Genomic DNA, 23065 nt, shown 5'->3' with positions numbered 1-23065 from the left:
CTTATTCAAGTATCCCTTTATGCTATCCAGAAATTCTATATCATTTCCAATCAGCAATATGTCATCCACATATAATATCAGAAATGCTATAGAGCCCCCACTCACTTTCTTGTAAATACAGGCTTCACCGAAAGTCTGTATAAAACCAAATGCTTTGTTCACACTATCAAAGCGTTTATTCCAACTCCGAGAGGCTTGCACCAGTCCATAAATGGATTGCTGGAGCTTGCACACTTTGTTAGCTCCCTTTGGATCGACAAAACCTTCCGGTTGCATCATATACAACTCTTCTTCCAGAAATCCATTCAGGAATGCAGTTTTGACATGCATCTGCCAAATTTCATAATCATAAAATGCGGCAATTGCTAACATGATTCGGACAGACTTAAGCATCGCTACGGGTGAGAAGGTCTCGTTGTAGTCAACCCCTTGAACTTGTCGAAAACCTTTTGCGATAAGTCGAGCTTTGTAGACAGTAACATTACCATCAGCGTCAGTCTTCTTCTTGAAGATTCATTTATTCTCAATTGCTTGCCGATCATCGGGCAAGTCAACCAAAGTCCATACTTTGTTCTCATACATGGATCCCATCTCAGATTTCATGGCTTCAAGCCACTTTGCGGAATCTGGGCTCACCATCGCTTCTTCATAGTTCGTAGGTTCAACATGATCTAGCAGCATGATTTCTAGAACAGGATTACCGTACCACTCTGGTGCGGATCTCACTCTGGTTGATCTACGAGGTTCAGTAGTATCTTGTCCTGAAGTTTTATGATCATCATCATTAGCTTCCTCACTAATTGGTATAGGTGTCGCAGAAACAGTTTTCTTTGATGTACTACTTTCCAATAAGGGAGCAGGTACAGTTACCTCGTCAAGTTCTACTTTCCTCCCACTCACTTCTTTCGAGAGAAACTCCTTCTCTAGAAATGATCCATTCTTAGCAACGAATGTCTTGCCTTCGGATCTGTGATAGAAGGTGTACCCAACAATCTCCTTTGGGTATCCTATGAAGACACATTTCTCCGATTTGGGTTCGAGCTTATCAGGTTGAAGCTTTTTCACATAATCATCGCAACCCCAAACTTTAAGAAACGACAACTTTGGTTTCTTGCCAAACCATAGTTCATAAGGGGTCGTCTCAACGGATTTTGATGGTGCCCTATTTAACGTGAATGCGGCCGTCTCTAAAGCATAACCCCAAAACGAAAGCGGTAAATCAGTAAGAGACATCATAGATCGCACCATATATAGTAAAGTACGATTACGATGTTCGGACACACCATTACGCTGTGGTGTTCCGGGTGGCGTGAGTTGCGAAACTATTCCGCATTGTTTCAAATGCATACCAAACTCGTAACTCAAATATTCTCCTCCACGATCAGATCGTAGAAACTTTATTTTCTTGTTACGATAATTTTCAACTTCACTCTGAAATTCTTTGAACTTTTCAAATGTTTCAGACTTATGTTTCATTAAGTAGATATACCCATATCTGCTTAAGTCATCTGCGAAGGTGAGAAAATAACGATATCCACCACAAGCCTCAATATTCATCGGACCACATACATCTGTATGTATGATTTCCAACAAATCTGTTGCTCTCTCCATAGTACCGGAGAACGCTGTTTTAGTCATCTTGCCCATGAGGCACGGTTCGCAAGTAACAAGTGATTCATAATCAAGTGGTTCCAAAAGTCCATCAGTATGGAGTTTCTTCATGCGCTTTATTCTGATATGACCTAAACGGCAGTGCCACAAATAAGTTGCACTATCATTATCAACTCTGCATCTTTTGGCTTCAACATAATGAATATGTGTGTTACTACTATCGAGATTCATCAAAAATAGACCACTCTTCAAAGGTGCATGACCATAAAAGATATTACTCATATAAATAGAACAACCATTATTCTCTGATTTAAATGAATAACCGTCTCGCATTAAACAAGATCCAGATATAATGTTCATGCTCAACGCTGGCACCAAATAACAATTATTTAGGTCTAATACTAATCCCGAAGGTAGATGTAGAGGTAGCGTGCCGACCGCGATCACATCGACTTTGGAACCATTTCCCACGCGCATCGTCACCTCGTCCTTTGCCAGTGTTCGCTTAATCCGTAGTCCCTGTTTCGAGTTGCAAATATTAGCAACAGAACCAGTATCAAATACCCAGGTGCTACTGCGAGCTCTAGTAAGGTACACATCAATAACATGTATATCACATATACCTTTGTTCACCTTGCCATCCTTCTTATCCGCCAAATACTTGGGGCAGTTCCGCTTCCAGTGACCAGTCTGCTTGCAGTAGAAGCACTCAGTTTCAGGCTTAGGTCCAGACTTGGGTTTCTTCTCTTGAACAGCAACTTGCTTCCTGTTCTTCTTGAAGTTCCCCTTCTTCTTCCCTTTGCCCTTTTTCTTGAAACTAGTGGTCTTGTTGACCATCAACACTTGATGCTCCTTTTTGATTTCTACCTCCGCAGCTTTCAGCATTGCGAAGAGCTCAGGAATAGTCTTATTCATCCCTTGCATATTGTAGTTCATCACGAAGCTCTTGTAGCTTGGTGGCAGTGATTGGAGAATTCTGTCAATGACGCAATCATCTGGAAGATTAACTCCCATCTGAATTAAGTGATTATTATACCCAGACATTTTGAGTATATGCTCACTGATAGAACTGTTCTCCTCCATCTTGCAGCTATAGAACTTATTGGAGACTTCATATCTCTCAATCCGGGCATTTGATTGAAATATTAACTTCAATTCCTGGAACATCTCATATGCTCCATGACGTTCAAAATGTCGTTGAAGTCCCGATTCTAAGCCGTAAAGCATGGCACACTGAACTATCGAGTAGTCATCAGCTTTGCTCTGCCAGACGTTCATAACATCTGGTGTTGCTCCAACAGCAGGGCTGGCACCCAGCGGTGCTTCTAGGACGTAATTCTTCTGTGCAGCAATGAGGATAATCCTCAAGTTACGGACCCAGTCCATGTAATTGCTACCATCATCTTTCAACTTTGCTTTCTCAAGGAACGCATTAAAATTCAATGGAACAACAGCACGGGCCATCTATCTACAATCAAACATACATAAGCAAGATACTATCAGGTACTAAGTTCATGATAAATTTAAGTTCAATTAATCAAATTACTTAAAGAACTCCCACTTAGATAGACATCCCTCTAATCCTCTAAGTGATCACGTGATCCAAATCAACTAAACCATAACCGATCATCACGTGAAATGGAGTAGTTTTCAATGGTGAACATCGCTATGTTGATCATATCTACTATATGATTCACGCTCGATCTTTCGATCTCAGTGTTCCGAGGCCATATCTGCATATGCTAGGCTCGTCAAGTTTAACCTCAGTATTCTGCGTGTGCAAAACTAGCTTGCACCCGTTGTAGATGGACGTAGATCTTATCACACCCGATCATCACGTGGTGTCCGAGCACGACGAACTTTGGCAACGGTGCATACTCAGGGAGAACACTTTTATCTTGATAATTTAGTGAGAGATCATCTTATAATGCTACCGTCAATCAAAGCAAGATAAGATGCATAAAAGATAAACATCACATGCAATCAATAAGTGATATGATATGGCCATCATCATCTTGTGCCTGTGATCTCCATCTCCGAAGCACCGTCATGATCACCATCGTCACCGGCGCGACACCTTGATCTCCATCGTAGCATCATTGTCGTCTCGCCAATCTTATGCTTCCACGACTATCGCTACCGCTTAGTGATAAAGTAAAGCATTACAGCACGATTGCATTGCATACAATAAAGCAACAACCATATGGCTCCTGCCAGTTGCCGATAACTCGGTTACAAAACATGATCATCTCATAAAATAAAATTTAGCATCATGTCTTGACCATATCACATCACAACATGCCCTGCAAAAACAAGTTAGACGTCCTCTACTTTGTTGTTGCAAGTTTTACGTGGCTCCTACGGGCTTAAGCAAGAACCAATCTTACCTACGCATCAAAACCACAACGATAGTTTGTTAAGTTGGTGCTGTTTTAACCTTCGCAAGGACCGGGCGTAGCCACACTCGGTTCAACTAAAGTTGGAGAAACTGTCACCCGTAAGCCACCTATGTGCAAAGCATGTCGGGAGAACCGGTCTCGTGTAGGCGTACGTGTAATGTCGGTCCGGGCCGCTTCGTCCAACAATACCGCCGAACCAAAGTATGACATGCTGGTAAGCGGTATGACTTATATCGCCCACAACTCACTTGTGTTCTACTCGTGCATATAACATCAACACATAAAACCTAGGCTCGGATGCCACTGTTGGGGAACGTAGTAATTTCAACATTTTCCTACGCACACGCAAGATCATGGTGATGCATAGCAACGAGAGGGGAGAGTGTGATCTACGTACCCTTGTAGATCGACAACAGAAGCGTTTGGTTAATGTAGTCATACGTCTCCACGGCCCGACCGATCAAGCACCGAAACTACGGCACCTCCGAGTTCTAGCACACGTTCAACACCGCTACAATATTATCGAGGACTATGGTGGAAGGGGGCACCGCACACGGCTAAGAATATGATCACGTGGATCAACTTGTGTCTCTAGGGGTGCCCCTGCCTCCGTATATAAAGGTTCAAGAGGGGGAGGCCGGCCGGCCATCATAGGGCGCGCCAGGAGGAGTCCTACTCCCTCCGGGAGTAGGACTTCCCCCCAATCCTAGTTGGAATAGGATTCGCGAGGTGGGAAAAGAGGGAGAGAGAAGGAGCGGGGCGCCGGCCCCCTCTCTCCTTGTCCTATTTGGACTAGGGGGGAGGGGCGCGCGGCCCAGCCCTGGCCGCCTCTCCTCTTCTTCCGCTATGGCCTACTAAGGCCCATATAGCTCCCGGGGGGTTCCGGTAACCTCCCGGTACTCCGGTAAAATCCCGATTTCACCCGGAACACTTCCGATATCCAAACATAGGCTTCCAATATATCAATCTTTATGTCTCGATCATTTTGAGACTCCTCATCATGTCCGTGATCTCATCTGGGACTCCGAACAACCTTCGGTACATCAAAATGCATAAACTCATAATGTAACTGTCATCGTAACCTTAAGCGTGCGGACCCTACGGGTTCGAGAAAAATGTAGACATGACCGAGACATGTCTCCGGTCAATAACTAATAGCGGAACCTGGATGCTCATATTGGTTCCTACATATTCTACGAAGATATTTTATCGGTCAGACCGCATAACAACATACGTTGTTCCCTTTGTCATCGGTATGTTACTTGCCCGAGATTCGATCGTCGGTATCCAATACCTAGTTCAATCTCGTTACCAGCAAGTCTCTTTACTTGTTCCGTAATACATCATCCCGCAACTAACTCATTAGCTGCAATGCTTGCAAGCCTTAAGTGATGTGCATTACCGAGAGGGCCCAGAGATACCTCTCCGACGGTCGGAGTGACAAATCCTAATCTCGAAATATGTCAACCCAACATGTACCTTTGGAGACACCTGTAGAGCACCTTTATAATCACCCAGTTACGTTGTGACGTTTGGTAGCACACAAAGTGTTCCTCTGGCACACGGGAGTTACATAATCTCATAGTTATAGGAACATGTATAAGTCATGAAGAAAGCAATAGCAACATACTAAACGATCGGATGCTAAGCTAATGGAATGGGTCATGTCAATCAGATCAGTCAACTAATGATGTGATCCCGTTAATCAAATGACAATTCTTTGTCCATGGTTAGGAAACATAACCATCTTTGATTAACGAGCTAGTCAAGTAGAGGCATACTAGTGACACTCTGTTTGTATATGTATTCACACATGTATTATGTTTCCGGTTAATACAATTCTAGCATGAATAATAAACTTTTATCATGATATAAGGAAATAAATAATAACTTTATTACTGCCTCTAGGGCATATTTCCTTCACCACCCACCAGCCACCAGGGTGGGGCGCGCCCCCTTGCCTCGTGGGCCCCATGGTGGCCCTCCGATGCCCATCTTCTGCTATATTAGGTCTTTCGTCCAAGAAAAAATTATAAGCAAGCTTACGGGACGAAACTCTGCCGCCACGAGGCGGAACCTTGGCGGAACCAATCTAGGGCTTCGGCAGAGCTGTTCTGGCGGGGAAACTTCCCTCCGGGAGGGGGAAATCATCACCATCATCATTACCAACGATCCTCTCATTGGGAGGGGGTCAATCTCCATCAACATCTTCACGAGCACCATCTCATCTCAAACCCTAGTTCATCTCTTGTATCCAATCTCTATATCCAAACCTCAGATTGGTACATGTAGGTTGCTAGTAGTGTTGATTACTCCTTGTAGTTGATGCTAGTTGGTTTACTTGGTGGAAGATCATATGTTCAGATCCATTATGCATATTAATACCCCTCCGATTATGAACATGAATATGTTTTGTGAGTAGTTACGTTTGTTCCTGAGGACATGGGAGAAGTCTTGCTATTAGTAGTCATGTGAATTTGGTATTCGTTCGATATTTTGATGAGATGTATGTTGTCATCCCTCTGGTGGTGTCATGTGAACGTCGACTACATGACACTTCACCATTGTTTGGGCCTAGAGGGAGGCATTGGGAAGTAATAAGTAGATGATGGGTTGCTAAAGTGACAGAAGCTTAAACCCTAGTTTATGCGTTGCTTCGTAAGGGGCTGATTTGGATCCATATGTTTCATGCTATGGTTAGGTTTACCTTAATACTTCTATTGTAGTTGTGGATGCTTGCAATGGGGGTTAATCATAAGTGGGATGCTTGTCCAAGTAAGGGCAGTACCCAAGCACCGGTCCACCCATATATCAAATTATGAAAGTACCGAATGCGAATCATATGAATGTGATGAAAACTAGCTTGATGATAATTCCCATGTGTCCTCGGGAGCGCTTTCCTTCATATAAGAGTTTGTCCAGGCTTGTCCTTTGCTACAAAAAGGATTGGGCCATCTTGCTGCACCTTATTTACTTTTATTACTTAGTACTCGTAACCAATTACCTTATCACAAAACTATCTGTTACCGATAATTTCAGTGCTTGCGGAGAATACCTTGCTGAAAACCGCTTATCATTTCCTTCCGCTCCTCGTTGGGTTCGACACTCTTACTTATCGAAAGGACTACGACTTATCAAAAGGACTACGATAGATCCCCTATACTTGTGGGTCATCAAGACTCTTTTCTGACGCCTTTGCCGGGGAGTGACGCACCTTTGGTAGGTGGAATTTGATAAGGAAAAATTTATATAGTGTGTTGAAATTTACTGTCACTTGTTACTATGGAACATAATTCTTTGAGAGGTTTGTTTATTTGGAGCTGTCTTCAGTATTTGAGGGTAATTTTCTTAACAACTCTAAAATCACTTTTAGCGTTAGTTATGATAAAAGGTTGTGCTTGCTGTCAAGGTTGTCAGAATCGCGATTCTGTTATACGATTCTACGACTTTACGATCCAAACTAACCCCTATGATTCTACGATTTTAGTTCATAGAATCTGCGTTTCTACGATCCTGATAGTGAAGATTCTACGATTTGCGATCCTACCATCAGTGCTCCGATCCGATTCAAAATCGCGATTCTGACAACCTTGCTTGCTGTTATTGATGTCACCGATACCCTGTCCTTATACAGTTGAATCTTATTAAAAAGATACTACTATGTAATGCAATGATTCAGAAATGGCATGAGCATTTTCAGGACAAATACCTATTGAATGCTAAGGGGTTAACATCAAGCAACTAAAAGTGGAACTAGGTAGCATTACATATGTACAGAAGTGTACCTCAACCAGAAAAAAATACATGTCAAAAACCAGCTTAATAGAATCTTATTAAAAATTTGTGTTCAAAACTTTTATGGGATTAAATTATAGGGCATCTTCTAGGTAAGGAAAAGTTTAATCCCTCGATTTTTTCACTTTTGGGGATAGGAAGAAGGTTTGAGGGATTAAGTTTAGGGGATCTGCTAGAAATGCTTTAAGCAGCTAGCGTTATCAAAGTCCAAATCCAGCTTAATAGAAAATTATAAAAGCAACTCCATCCGAGCAGCACTGGCGAAACCTTAACCCCTCCCCGACCCGGCTGCCACCCACTCCCCTCCTACTCCTTGGGTCGTCAAAGGGCGACACCAAACAAAGCTCATGCAACGTTCACGCCCACATGGCCGTCTTACAACGCTCGTGAGCTCCCCCCTTCTCATTTTGGTGTGGCTGTTGCTTGTGTGTTGTCCAAGGCGGCAGTCCCTTCGATATTCGTGCTAGCCAACCACCCTTTTCAGTGCTGCAGCGGGACCCTGTATGTGCAAGCGAGCAGCAGATCCCTGGAAGCGCCTCCTTCTCGGTACTACTCAGATTCGACGCCCGTCCACATCCTCTTCCTCGATCTGGCATCTCCAGCTTACTATAGTATTGATAGTACGACGCTGCTTTGATGATCTCTTTTATTTATATGACAGTCTTATAATGACACCATGCAAATTAATAAGATGAGAAAGAAGTATTTCTTGCTTTCCTAATTTTCATATCTTTCCAACCAACTCATCCGAGCAGCACTAGCGAAACCCTAACCCCTCCCCGACCCCACTGCCACCCACTCGCCTCCTACTCCTTGGCGCCAAGCAAAGCTCGTGCAACATTCGTGCTGACGGGACCGTTCTGTAGGCTGCAACGCTCGTGGGCTTCCCATCCCATCCTTCTTGCTTCGGTGTTGCTAGCTGCTGCTCGCCTGGCCCTAGCGGCAGTCCCTCCAATATTCGCGGCGGCCAGCCATCCTCTGCAGCACTGTGGCGGGCCCTTGTATGTACAAGCACGCAGATCTCTAGAAGCGGTCGCTTCTTGGTGCCACTCGGATCTGATGCCCACCCGCATCCTCTTCCTCAATCTGGCACCTCCAGCTTACTATAGTAGGGATAGTATGACGCTGCTTTGATGATTTCTTTTATTTATATGACAGCCTTAAAATGACATCATGGATATTAATAAGATGAGAAAGAAGTATTTTTGCTTTCCTAAGTTTCATATCTTTCCAATTGCATAGTCTATAGAAATAAAAGCACCATAATATCATCTAATAAGCACCGAAAGACACCAACATGATTATAATGGGAGAAGATAACTTGGACACCCCTTCCGTAGTGAGGACTGTGTGCTAAAATTAGTAGAATGTGAGAGGATGGTACCATGAAATTAACTAATACTTGCATCATATTGCAATACCAACCATATATGGTATGCCACAGACAATACAATTAGAAACTAGAAGCAAGCTTACCCCTTCAAATAGTCGGCGCAGACAAGGACGGGGGAAACCCACATACAGATAGGTGTGTGGGGAGAAGTCTAAGGACACAGTCCCACAGAACCACTCAAGCTTCAAAGTCTGGAGATCCAGTGAATAAGAGTTGAAGTTGAAGTCCGGATACGCCGGGTTGTCAACATTCCCATGTAGAAGTAAGTAACCCCCAGCAACACCGACGATGTCATAGTGATATTTATATGGCACTGAGATTACGTCCTCCCTTCGCCACTGCTTTGTGCCATCCCCATTATCTCGCAAAATGTCATACAAAAGGTGTTTTCCATCATCTTCAATGCCATGACTAAACATCCCAAGCATTCCTTCCCTTGCCTCCACAAAGACCATCTGATACTGATAACGACCAGGTGGAATGCTGAGAGAAGAGAACTCCTCCGTGCGTGTGTCGAACATGAGCAACTTGCGGGTATTCGGTATCTCCCAGTAAAAGCATCCTTGAGCATAATGGCGACGTGTGGATAGAACGGCCGGGAAGAAATCCACGCCAACGCATCCTACCCTCAAGGCATGCCAACCATCAAATGTAACAATGTGCCATTGGCCAGCACGGGCACCCGATGAAGAGAAGATGAAGATGACTAGCTTGCTCGAGCACCTGCTCAAGCACATGACCCTGAAGCCCGATGGAGCGTCGACAATATCGCCCTCGTCCTCACTGGCAGGGGCAAGGAAAGGGTCACAATTCATGATACCCAGCTTCCTGGACAGAGCAGCTAGGTCGTCGAGGATGGCAGGTAGCAGGAGGTAGCGCCGGTGCAGTGGGTCGCATACGGCGAGGTTGGCTAGGAAATCCCCCTTCTTGGAGAGGAGGGCGCGGCCGTCGCGGAAGTCGCAATTAATCCAGAGCTCCGAGGAGGGGAGGAAGGAGCATGAGAAGTCAGCCTTGGCGAGGGTGCGCGTGGCGGCTGGGCCGGGAGGAAGACGGCCGAGAGGTTGGCCCTTTGGGACGGTTCGTACACGAGTATTCCCAGGAGAGACGGCCGGTGGTGGGTGCGGAAGCGGCGGAGGAAGGATTGGGCGGCGATGATGCGGCGGAAGGAGGCGCTGGCCATGGATGCGCGGGCGAGGTCGTCGGCCGTGGGGAGGCAGAGGAGGATCTCATCGATGATGTGTTCCGGGAGGTCCGCCTGGGACTCCATGGTCGGCGGGGCGTCGCCAGGGGCGGAGCCAGGATTTTAGCATAAGGGGGGGGGGGAGTCAAGAAGTCAAGTTCATGTTTTTTTTTACATATAAAAATAACTATGAACATACTGTATATGTGTGCCACGCACAACAAACATGGATACAGTTGCATGAGTTTAAATTTACCTCCACAATTGCCAATAAGAGAAAAAAATAATTAATAATTTAATTCGAAGAGAACTTACCTGCTAAATTTTCAACATATATGATAATGCAATACTGAAGTAAGTTGTCTCCCATTTGGCGGCGCTGAAACATATACGAGTATTTAGAGCGTTTGGGGGCTCTTCCCGGCTGATATGACCCCTCTGATATATGAAAATGCCGAGCTTCATCTTGCTTATCCGGTGGCAACTCCCAATTTGACATGATTTTGCTTGTTCCGCAACATTTACCATGTCCGGCTTATCCTGAACATGAGTGTCAATTGGACTAGAATTTGTAACTCACACATCAGCCACATTAGCAATTTTAGTAGGTTGAGAACTTGAAGCAACTGGCTTAAAATATGAATTAGTCTCAATGGTGCTTGACGTCTCTTTTCTCTTCATAGCTGCTGAATTGAAATCTCACAATTAGTTATATTGGATAAGTTCGACCTAGGGAAAAATGCATCACAAATAGAAACTCATATGGAATAATTTGCATCACAATCACAATTTTTAGGACACGTACAAGATAGGAATTCTTCATAGAATCATAACTTCACAAATCACACAACCAAAACAAGTAAACAACAAAAAGATGAGAATTGAAATTAGTAGATGGTGTAATGTACTGATGTGTTAAACCTTGGTCCTTGCCTCCTTGGCTAGTTCCCGTAGTTGGATCCAAAAGAAGGCTGCAACGCACCGTCGCCGTATGAATAGGATCGAGAGCAGCAGGGCACAATCGGCGGCAGCAGGGCGGGCGAGGTCACGGAACGGCGGCGGCTAATTTCTGCGTACTAACCCAACTACTGACGTACGGGTGGATGACATGAGAACGCAACTGCCAGCCCAGGAGAGAGTCAATCGCCCCAAAAATCTAGCAGCTAGTGGGCTTCACATGGGCTTTTTTTAGTTTCAGATAAGGGGGGGAGGAGGAGGGGGGCATGTACATATGCGCGGAATACGTGCGTTCCAATCACTAATTGTATAGCATCGCTCGATCGTTAGGGGGGGGGGGGGCATGTACATATGCGCGGAATACGTGCATTCCAATCACTAAGGGCGTGTTTGGTTTCCTGGGTGCATCCGGCCTGCATCGTATGAGGGAGCCTGGCTCGGGCTGGCTTGGTTCAGCTGATGCAAGGTGAAGTCGAGATGTGTGTTTGGTGTACTTGCATGATATGGGCCATGCTCATCTCAGATGTTGTTTGGTAAGCTGCATGAGCCCAAATAAATGATAGATTTGGAATTTGATTCTAGGTACTTGTATATGTATGCAAAAATAATTAGAAGATTGTTTTGGTGACATGTACTCTAACTCAAATATCTTTAATGATTGAAGTAAAATAATATTACCAAATACAAATAAGAGATCATAATATCTGAAATTTCATATGAAAACCTTGGTATCAGAGGCAGCTATACAGGGAAAGAAAGCAAATGAAAACCAATGTACTTCTATGTGTATTTCATTATCAACATTCACAAGGTCCTATACTTTGCATACATACACAGAACAGCTAGCTCTCAAGGCACTTTTTACTGTCTATATATCAGCTCTAGCTAGCTGATCAATTAATCCCAACAACACAAATACAAAACAAACTAGCTTGTCTCTCTTGTTCTTCCTCTAGCTAGCTGATCTATTGTTCTTCTTTCTCTTGATCAAATCAAAAGAAACATATACACAGATTATTCATGAAGTTAACAAAAAAACATGCGGAATCATCTTTAATCCATAGGATCTCACAACCAAATCGGGCCTCTACAAGGCCAGCGGCCGAATCAAACAGGTGATCGAGCTGCTCAACCGGCAAGGGCACATCGAGTGGGTCCCGTGCTTATTCACATGCGTGGATCTGGTTGGCAGCAGCTCTTACAGGAAGATCAGGCGGGCGGCCGCGAGTGCCCGGCCGGTGCACGCGCGCCCGTGGTCTACGTGCCGCCGGATTCCCTTGCTTGCTCTCACGACCGGTCGAGCGGCCGCGAGCAGGTCGCCAGAAGCTGGGGACGGGAGGGAGGGACTAGAGCTTGGGACAGGAGGGAGGGGGAAGATAGAAGGAGATCTTTACCTTGGCACCGGTGAGGAGATGCGGCAGCGAACGATAGATGCAGCGAGGATAGAGATATCCAGACGTGTCGCATCAGAGAAGAGAGGGGTGGGGAGCGGGGGAAAATGCGAGACGACAGGGACCGGAAGACGAGACCTAGCTCGCAACTTCGCACGCGCGGGTGCAGGCGCGGGCCTGGCTCGCGGAAACGGACGATCCCTGCGTTTTCGCTCAGCCTAGCTGGGAGCCCCATTTTGCATCGGTCGGGCCTGGCCCAGTGAGACGTGCAACCTACCAAACGTGAAGAAAATTGCATGATGGATGCGATGCAGGTGCAAGCTAAGGAACCAAACACGCCCTAATTATATAGCATCGCTCGATCGTTAGGGGGGAGGCCCCTGCTCGTCCCCCCTTGGCTCCGCCACTGGGCGTCGCCATCGGGGCTGCACGGCGGCGCCGGCGACGCCATTGTGGTGGATTGGAGGATCTGGGGTTTCTCTCTTTTTTTTTCTAGGTAGATTTGGGGTTTCTCGGGGCTTTGCAGTTTCCGTTTCTGCTGCTGGAGGAAAACGACCTCTCTTTTTTCTTTTAAAAGAATGAAGTAAAAAAATTGCAGCGAAAATTGAAACAGATTGATACGTATATGTTTTGTAACCAAATCGTATACTCCATTTCAAAATTTATGGCGTATTTATTTTAACATCAGTACAGACTGAGCATCTCCGAAAGACTGAGCCGACATATCATTTTGAGATTTACGAAGTCACCGAAGACGCCTCGTCGTCAACGAGAACGTCTCCTCCCACTGAATACGCATCACCGGAAATTCTGAAATAAATCAAGGAAAAAATGTGAACACTAGGATTTGAACCCTGATGGGCTGGGGATACCAGAGTTCCTCTAACCATCCAACCACGAGTTGATTCACAAATTTATAGCGCATTGCAACAAGACCTTGGCACGTCAAAAAAAAGTATACTAACTAGTACCCCCCCCCCCCCCCAAATACTAAATAGTAAAAAAAATTGCAGTATCGACCCGTACCAACAATAGTCTTTATCCCCTCCAATCCAACTAATAAAATAACAAAATGTTCCAACTTTATCCTCGGTCAAACTTCTTTACAAGTTGTTTGTTAGTATTGATTTTCTTCTGCTTCATCTCGCCATGCCAAGCCAATGTACTCCTTAGAGCAACTACAGTCGCGTCTCAAACCCGCCTCATATGCCCGGTCGGCCCGCCCGGTTAATGACCGGTCACGAAATTTTGACTCAGACGGGCTTCTTAGACGGGCCTCAAATGCACGGACTGACTAGCACACCTCATATCCAACCCAATTATGGGGCGAATATGGGTGCACCTGGGCACGCCCGTCACATCGGACCCGACGGCCCGACACCACCCCAAATTGCACCAAATCGACCAAACCCTTCATCCTCCTCCTGCCGCCCTCCAACCTTTCCCGCGCCCGAGCCCTTGCCGTCCTCCACCCTTGCTCGTCATCCTCACCACCAGTCCCGATCCATCGCCGAAGATGTCGTCCAGCCCGTCCCTCACAGTCGCGATGGAGAAGCGGTCCGCCTCGTCCGTTGGCTCCATCTTGCAAGGCAGAGAATATCTCTCGGAAGTTGTGGTAGCGCTGACAACGAGAGAGGGAGGCGGCGGCGTCGTTGCGGCGAGGTTCGGACATGGTCGAGCAGTTGTCTCTCCGGCCATGCCCTACACCCTACACCCCTTCCATCCAAGACAGAGGATGATTCAATAGCCGGCTGGGCCATTCCGACAAGCTTTCCGCCGACACGGATGCCGGTGGCCGACGTATGTGATTCGCCGCAGCTCGTTAGGGCGCGGATGACCAGGGCAGCGGCGGCCCCCGGGCCGCCCTCGACATGTTCGACAGAATGACAGAACAAGAATCGGTACATATTCTTTCCTCCTGGCTGATCAATTTTTTCCACAGACAACTAGTTCATCTCGCACATGATGAATGCTAGCAAACCATGATCATATAGAAGGTGTTCATGTCGAGCATGATCAATGAAAATGAAGATCTGACCGAAATGGACTATGAATTGGAGGGCACCACCGAATTTGAAGTTGGGAGAACGTCTGATCCCAATCCGAGCAAGAAGAGGAAGAAGAATTCCAAGACGGCGAAGGCAAGAGGTCCGGCATTCTCAAGATACAAGGACATCTTGTTGGTCAATGCTTGGTTGGCCACAACAATGGATGCAATATGCGACACCGAGCAAAAGGGGAACACGTATTGGGAGAAGATTTGGAAGAAGTATCACGAATAAAAGGAGTATGTGGAGCCACATCCTATCGCGATCACCCACAATGTGGCATCTCTCCAATATCGATGGGGGGTCATTCAAGGGGAAGTGAACAAGTACGTCGGCCACTACTCACAAGTGATCAAACGCCCTCAAAGTGGGATGGGAGTGGCAACTCAAGTAAGCTCAATTGTTTCGTCTTGTCATCATTTGCATATGCATCTTGTGTTTGCATTCTCGTGCTCATACATATGTTGTTTGCTAGACGGCGGAGACGGCCACTTTGTATCGCAAGTTGGAGAAGAAGCCGTTTGCTCTTGAATGGCAAGCTGAAGTGGAACCAAGTTGTGGCCGACCTCAAGTCCGGCAAGAAGAGGAATGATAGCTCAAGCTCTCACTAATCAATTGGGTTGGACGATTAAGAGTACAATGTTGTCGTCACGAATGGAAGAGCCACCGTGCCAAATGATAACCGACGAGTCATGGGAAACAAGTGGGAGAAGGCAGCTCAAGAAGCATGAAGGCAAACCTGTCCCGAGCACTGAGCTTCTATAACTTGCGATCGATCATAATAGATGGTGTTGTTTGTTTGCTTCCTACTTATTTTGTGTATGAATTAATTTTAGTCATTTATTCACAATTTCAGAAATGTTAACACTCGAGTGAGTTCCATAAATTTCAGACAACAAAACAGTACTATGTGGCTACCTTGTCACAACTTTTTCAGCTGGCATCCATATGAATTGAACTGATGGTACAGCCTGAGTAAGCTATAACCAGACCATGGCACCCTAGCTAGCTTAAACTTTCAAGAATTAGCTTGTATAATCAGTTAGCTGCAACTGGTTACATAAGTGTTTTAAGACTAATCTCCTTAAAGAATTAATGCAAGGAATTAACACACACAGGAGAATCGTGATAGGAGGACTCACTCGATCAACAGCTGATGATTGATGGAAGGATGGGCGCCCAGTTCTTCCAATGCATGTGGAAGTCGAACCGCATCTCGGCGCCATGGAGGAGGGTGTCCAAGTATATAGCTCCATCGTCCACACTATGGAAGCTGCGGTGGTGATGTCAGAGCCGAGCAAGCACCACACCCATTTTTTGGAAAAGGAAGCACCACACCCATGCACGGCACAAACTTATTAGGTACTCCATGTGACTATGTCCAAATTGGTTTAACAGAGCATGTAACACAATCTAAGTCACCCTGGATCGGCGCTAACACTGGGAACAACAACAACAAATTAATTAAGGCAGCCTGATGCACAAGGATGTTTATTATTTTGAGGCACAACCGAATGAGCCCCGCATATTACTACTACTTACGGCTGTCAGTGCGTGAATCCGTACACTTTTATCCTCACACTAGATAGGATGAATATACGTACTTGCATATTCCATCGAGTCCAAATAATTATAGCAGCTTGCTTAATTAGTCAACAAGCCAGCTGCAGCCTGACACCAAATACTGTAAGCCCCATATGCAGCAGATGAAGCCCTGCAATGACAGTAGTAGTATGTGATTAGAAACCAAATACTCTTGTTAAGATGCATCAGAAAAATCTATCTAGTTTATGCCGATACTCAAATAATATTCATTCATATATTATTATTGTGCCGATAACCAAAGTTCGTTTGTCTGCATACATGTTTGCTATGGTTAAGTTTGTCTGTCACACATACCTAGCTACAAACATGTCTTCAAACTTGTCTGGTCAAGTTAATTAATCATGTAATTGAGTTCATGGGCAGGCATCTGAAATGCACGGATTCTTATTTACAGCTAAAAATCACCTTGGCCAAGCACATATTTGTGTTAGCGTGCTGTATATAAACTCGTTGTAACAACTCTTGTATGACATGGACTGGTTGTAACCTTCCTTCCCCTATTCTGTAGGATCGAGATATACTAGTCCCGCACGCCTAGCTAGATCGTGACTAACCTCCAGGGAGTCCGTTGGGTTTTCCCCCACATACGTACTATATAAAGTCAATTTGTGAGCTAATGCAGTGTGAAAGTAATCCCATAACGAGCGCCTGCAGCAATGTCAGACAGTACCCTCGCCTCAGCCTGACACCAAATACTGTAAGCCCCATATGCGTTAGACTTGAGAATCGACACTTGCCTCTGTCATAACGTCTGGTCGTCTATATATTCCGCACCATGCTCCAACCCTCGCTGGCACACACTAGCAAGTAGCAAGCGCCTTACGTTTGAGTGGAGCACGAGATTTCGCTATCGTTGTTCGGGTCTGGTTCTTGCAGGTTACTGATGTGGCACTCCACATTTCACACTGAGGGACGACCTATATCGATTCATCCATCTAATATCTTGAGCAATTATTCTAGGAATTGGAAGATTCATATATCCAAAATTTGTTTGCTAATTGCCGTTTGAAATGTGTGATTTTGAATATGTGCCGAGGCCAAGGAGCAAGAAGATTCAGAACTCCATTGCGCAAGTAATCCATATGTATGCCATAAAAATAGACATATAAATATTACAGTGCTTCGTATGCATGCAAATTTCATGAAAAAAATGACAACTTTGGTGTTCTGTGCGAAAATAATAAATCTGGTGCTAATGCTTTTTTTGCTTTTCTAAAGAACCAAAGTTTTTTTTCTCTCAGGCATAAAAAGTTATCCTTTGTACAAATGAGAACTAGCATAGCCACACAAGAAAGCGCACGGGCAACATCTTTAAAGTGTGTAATTATTTTATAAAACTGTTGTCATCTAATTTAGATTTTTCATGTCTAATGAAATGAGTTCTACAGTAATAGTGTAAAGAAAAATATTTTTCACATAATGATTGTGTCAAATTTAAACGAAGTATGCAACTTAAACATGAGTATTGAAAATATGCGACTTTTAAGTAGATTCGTTCGGATTGCCGATGTAAGCATTTTCAATTTTAGGCTGGTCTTTGGAAGGGGAATGAAGTTAAATCCGAATGTGCCCACATCCATTTATGTCAGTCAGGTGGGTGAACCAAATATTGTGGACGTTTCTCTGTGTCTGACCTTTCTAATCCACTGACCAAATAGGCAAATATGTCTCCAAACATGTCTAATCAAGTACCAATTAAATGTGTAACAACAGTTAAAACACATACATACATATTCCATCAAGTCCAAATAAATGTTGTAACTGGAAGGAAGCATGCATATTGCAAATAACACTAGCTTGAGAAAGTAGGCCGATGGACTGTCGATGCATTCCCAACCAACTGGTCATCAGGTATGCCATCACAATGACTGGAGACCAGACAAGCCAATTAGTCAAACACAATTGCTTGATGTATGGATGTGTCCTTGCAATGACCAGCACCAGCAGCCAGTTTAGTTAGGCCCTGCAACAATAGCATGTGCACAACAATAACAGTTAGATGCGACGAATTAAAGCACCTACATACTTTCGGAGGAACATTGGTTTATAAGATAAGAAATGTGCAAACATGTTTTGTTTTCAAAAGTTGTCAGGACAGGTAAATAGGCATGTAATTGTAAGTGCAGACATTTTTTGGGCATATATATGTTAGCAGCATGGTATCAGAAATGCATTTTTTTTTCTCCACAGCAGTATAACCATTTTTTTATATCATCAGGAGGGGCCAGGGGCTGTCCCGGTTCCATTGAAAATAAAACCCAGAAAGTTCAGTGCATACAAAGGTCCAGTATCTCAGAAGAGATACAGCAGAAACCAGCAGCATAACCATGTAATTGTAATAGTTTAAGTCGCCTATCAATCTGGATGCAGGCAAGTATGCAAATTTTCTTCTTACCGTTATTACCAAAACACACAATTAGTCAGCAACGCCATGATCAGTAGAAACCTCTTGAGGTACCCCTACTCTTGAGTCATGTGTGAAGCGATATAAAACTGCATAGCAGGAAAAAAACTACTACTGCCTCTGTTCCAGTGGTTTTAGTTCAAATATTGCTATTTATAAGCATAATGACAGACTCTTGTAGATAAATGATAGCATGCAATACAGGAGCCATCATTACATGAACTGATACTGGCATGCATAATACACCATGTATTATTATGTCACTCCCGGCAGGCTAAGGAGCAACACATTTTAGGAAAACTGAACCATGAGTCTCGCGCTCTCACCAGCTTAATGGGACTCCATTAGAAATGCATGGTGCACACAGCAAAGCAGAAGAGTACTCAAAATAGATGGTTCACAGATATCCAATGCAACATAGACATTCTCTCCTGTAGTCCTGTTCACCTATATTAGAGTAATGCATATTGACTAAATTCCCCACTCATATTAGCTTTGGATATGGACACACTGTTTATTTGGAGCTGTCTTCTGTATTTGAGGATAATTTTCTTAACAACTCTAAAATCACTTTTAGTGTTAGTTTTGATAAAAGGTGGTGCTTGCTGCTATTGATGTCACCGATACCCTGCCCTTATACAGTTGATTTTTTTATAGGTACTACTATGTAATGCAATGAATTGGAAATGGCATGAGCATGTTCAGGACAAACGCCTACTGAAAGCTAAGGGGTTAACATCAAGCAACTAAAAGTGGAATTAGGTAGCATTACCTATGTACAGAAACGTATATTGACTGGAAAAAATACATTCAAAACCCAGTTTAATAGAATCTTATTAAAAATTTGTGTTCAAATTTTTTATGGGATTAAATTATAGGGCATCTTCTAGGTAAGGAAAAGTTTAATACCTCATTTTTTTAACTTTTGGGGATAGGAAGAAGGTTTGAGGGTATAAGTTTAGGGGATCTGCTAGAAATGCTTTAAGCAACTAGCGCTATCAAAGTCCAAATCCAGCTTAATAGAACATTATAAAAGCAACTCCATCCGAGCAGCACTGGCGAAACCTTAACCCCTCCCCGACCCGGCTGCCACCCACTCCCCTCCTACTCCTTGGGTCGTCAAAGGGCGACACCAAACAAAGCTCATGCCAGTGCTGCTGCTTGCGTGCCGGCCAAGGCGGCAGTCCCTCCAATATTTGTGCGGGCCAACAACCCTTTGCAGCGCTGCAGTGGGACCCTGTATGTCCAAGCGAGCAGCAGATCCCTGGAAGCGGCCCTTTCTCGGTGCTACTTGGATCCGACGCCTATCCCCATCCTCTTCCTCGGTCTGGCATCTCCAGCTTACTATACTAGGGATAGTACGACACTGCTTTGATGATTTCTTCTATTTATATGAAAGTCTTATAATGACCATGCATATTAATAAGATGAGAAAAAAGTATTTCTTGCTTTCCTAAGTTTCATAACTTTCCAAGCAACTCCATCCGAGCAGCACTAGCAAAACCCTAGCGCCTCCCTGACCCCGCTGCCACCCACTCTTACAGCACTCGCGGGCTCCCCCCTCCCCTTCTTGCTTCGGTGTTGCTGATGCCCGCGCGCCGGTCCTCCGATATTTGCGGAAGCCAGCCACCCTATGCAGCACTGCGGCGGACCCCTATATGTGTAGGCGCGCAGATCCTGGAAGCGGCCTCTTCTCGGTTCCACTCGGTTCCAATTCCCGCCCACATCCTCTTCCTGGATCTGGCGTCTCCAGCTTACTATAATATGGATAGTATGACCCTGCTGATGATTTATTTTATTTATATGACAGTCTTATAACGACGTCATGCATATCAATAAGATGAGAAAGAAGTAATTCTTGCTTTCCTAAGTTTCATATCCTTCCAATTGCATACTCTATAGAAATAAAAGCATTATAATATCACCGATAGGCACCAACAGGATTATAATGGGCAGAAATTAGTACAATAAGAGAAATTAGTACCATGAAATTAACTAATAGTTGCATCATATTGCAATACCAACCATATATGGTATGCAACAAACAATACAATTAAAAACTCGATGCAAGCTTACCCCTTCAAATAGTTGGTGGAGACAAGAATGGCGGGAAACCATCATACAGATGGCTGTGCGGGGAGAAGTACAAGGACTGAGTCCCACGAAACCACTTAAGCTTCATAGTCTGCAGATCGAGTGAATAAGAGTTGAAGTGGAATTCTGGAGACTCCGGGTTGTCTACATTCCCATGTAGAAGTAAGCATCCCCCTGCAACACCGATGATGTCATAGTGATATTTATATGGCACCGAGATTACGTCCTCCCTTCGCCACTCCTTTGTGCCATCCCCATTATCCTGCAAAATGTCATACAAGAGGTGTTTTCCATCATCTTCAATGCTGCGACTAAACATCCCGAGCCTTCCTTCCATTGCCTCCACAAAGACCATCTGATAATGGCCACGTGGAGTGCTGAGAGAAGAGAACTCCTCCGTGCGCGTGTCGAACACGAGCAGCTTGCGGGTATAAGGTATCTCCCAATAAAAGCACCCATGAGCATAATGGCGGCGCGTGGATAGAGTGGCCAGGAAGAAATCCACACCGACGTGTCCTGCCATCAAGGCGCCCCAACCACCAAATGTAACAGTGCGCCATTGGCCTGCACGGGCACCCGACGAGGAGAAGATGAAGAGGATCAGCGTGCTCGAGCACCTGAGCAAGCACATGACCCTGAAGCCCGACGGAGCGTCGGCATTGTCGCCCCTGTCCTGGCCGGCATGGGCAAGGAAGGGGTGACAATGTATCACATCTAGCTCCCTGGTTAGGGCAGCCAGGTCGTCAGGGAGGGCAGGTAGCAGGACGTAGCGCCGATGCAGTGGGTCGCACACGGCGAGGTTGGCCAGGAAATCCCCCTGCTTGGAGAGGAGGGCACGGCCGTCGCGGAAGTCACAGTTGATCCAGAGCTCCGGCGAGGGGAGGAAAGAGCAGGAGAAGTCGGCCCTGGCGAGGGTGTGGGCGGCGGCCGCCGCGGCGGGGTGGGGCGGCTGGGCCGGGAGGAAGGCGACCGAGAGGTTGGCCCTTTGGGACGACTCGTACGCGAGCACGCCCAGGAGAGGCGGCCGGTGGAGGGCGCGAAAGCGGCGGAGGAAGGAGCGGGCGGCGATGATGCGGCGGAAGGATGCGCTGGCCATGGATGCGCGGGCGAGGTCCTCGGCCGTGGGGAGGCGGAGGAAGATGTCATCGACGACGTGTTCCGGGAGGGCCTCCTGGGACTCCATGGCCGGCGGGGCGTCGCCGTCGGGGCTGTTGGGCGGCGCCGGCGGCGCCATTGTGGTGGATCGGAGGATTTGGGGTTTCTCGGGGCTTCCGTTTCTACTGGAGGAAAATTACCTCCCTTTTTTTCTTTTATTTTTGTAAAAAAGAAGCAAATTTGTACTGTATTTGTTTTGTACCGTATACTCTTCATTTCAAAAACTTATGGCGTATTATTATTCCCGTATTACAGCAATACCCTGACTGCTAGTAGTAATTTCTTTGTTGGTACGTATGAGGTCATGCGACTTGGAATTTAGTCACTAGAATCGTTTTCACAAATTATCTATTTTATGAACAAAAATATAGCATAGCACATATTACCAAAGTGATAATATGTCAAAAGACTTTCTTGACAAATAAAAACACATCATGTACTATTAAAATGATCAAGCATATATATGGTACTAGCCCCAGGGAAGAAGAAAGCGAAGGAGCACCACCATGTCAAAGAACACTATATACTCCCTTCGTTTTTATTTACTCTGCATAATAGAGTTGACCAAAGTCAAACTTCATAAAGTTTGATCAAGTTTATAGAAAAGAATATAAATATTTACCATAACAAATCCATATGATGCGAAAGTATGTTTAATAATGAATCTAATGGTATTTTTTGTTATTGTATATGTTAATATTTTTGTCTATAAATTTCGTCAAAGTTTACAAAGCTTGACTTTGACCAAAGCTAATATGCGGAGTAAAAAAACGGAGGGAGTATGCCGTAACCTTGCCGCCTAGGGATATAAATGGCAAATAATAAGTGGGTTCGCAAGTGCCGCTTAGTTAACTTTAGCTAGCTCCATAGTTCATTTTCTTCGGAAAAACAAATTATTGAACTTTTAGATCACTAGTGGGTTTAAACGGGACCTGGTTTACATCCTACTGTTGCCGCTACACAATCCTTCATTTCATATCGTAGCAGTAGAATAGAGACGGTGGCAGCCTCTCACCCCTTTTCGCCCACGGGA

General features: G+C 45.0%; 1 protein-coding gene across 1 annotated transcript; it reads right to left on the bottom strand.

The window, feature by feature from the left end:
- Window positions 1–17977: 17977 nt before the first annotated feature.
- LOC123147314 (uncharacterized) lies at window positions 17978–22147 on the bottom strand. The gene is made up of 2 exons (XM_044566542.1): window positions 20860–22147; window positions 17978–18342 (listed from the first exon to the last, which is right to left on the bottom strand). The coding sequence occupies exon 1, from the start codon at window positions 22109–22111 to the stop codon at window positions 20864–20866; it is 1248 nt and encodes a 415-aa protein (XP_044422477.1). The 5' UTR covers window positions 22112–22147; the 3' UTR covers window positions 17978–18342; window positions 20860–20863.
- Between the last annotated feature and the right edge of the window lie 918 nt (window positions 22148–23065).

The sequence above is a fragment of the Triticum aestivum genome, chromosome 7A (genome assembly GCF_018294505.1).
Source record: "Triticum aestivum cultivar Chinese Spring chromosome 7A, IWGSC CS RefSeq v2.1, whole genome shotgun sequence".
NCBI classification, from domain to species: Eukaryota; Viridiplantae; Streptophyta; class Magnoliopsida; order Poales; family Poaceae; genus Triticum; species Triticum aestivum.
The sequence above is the reverse complement of the archived record's forward strand: the minus strand, read 5'-3'. Positions and strand labels throughout refer to the sequence as shown.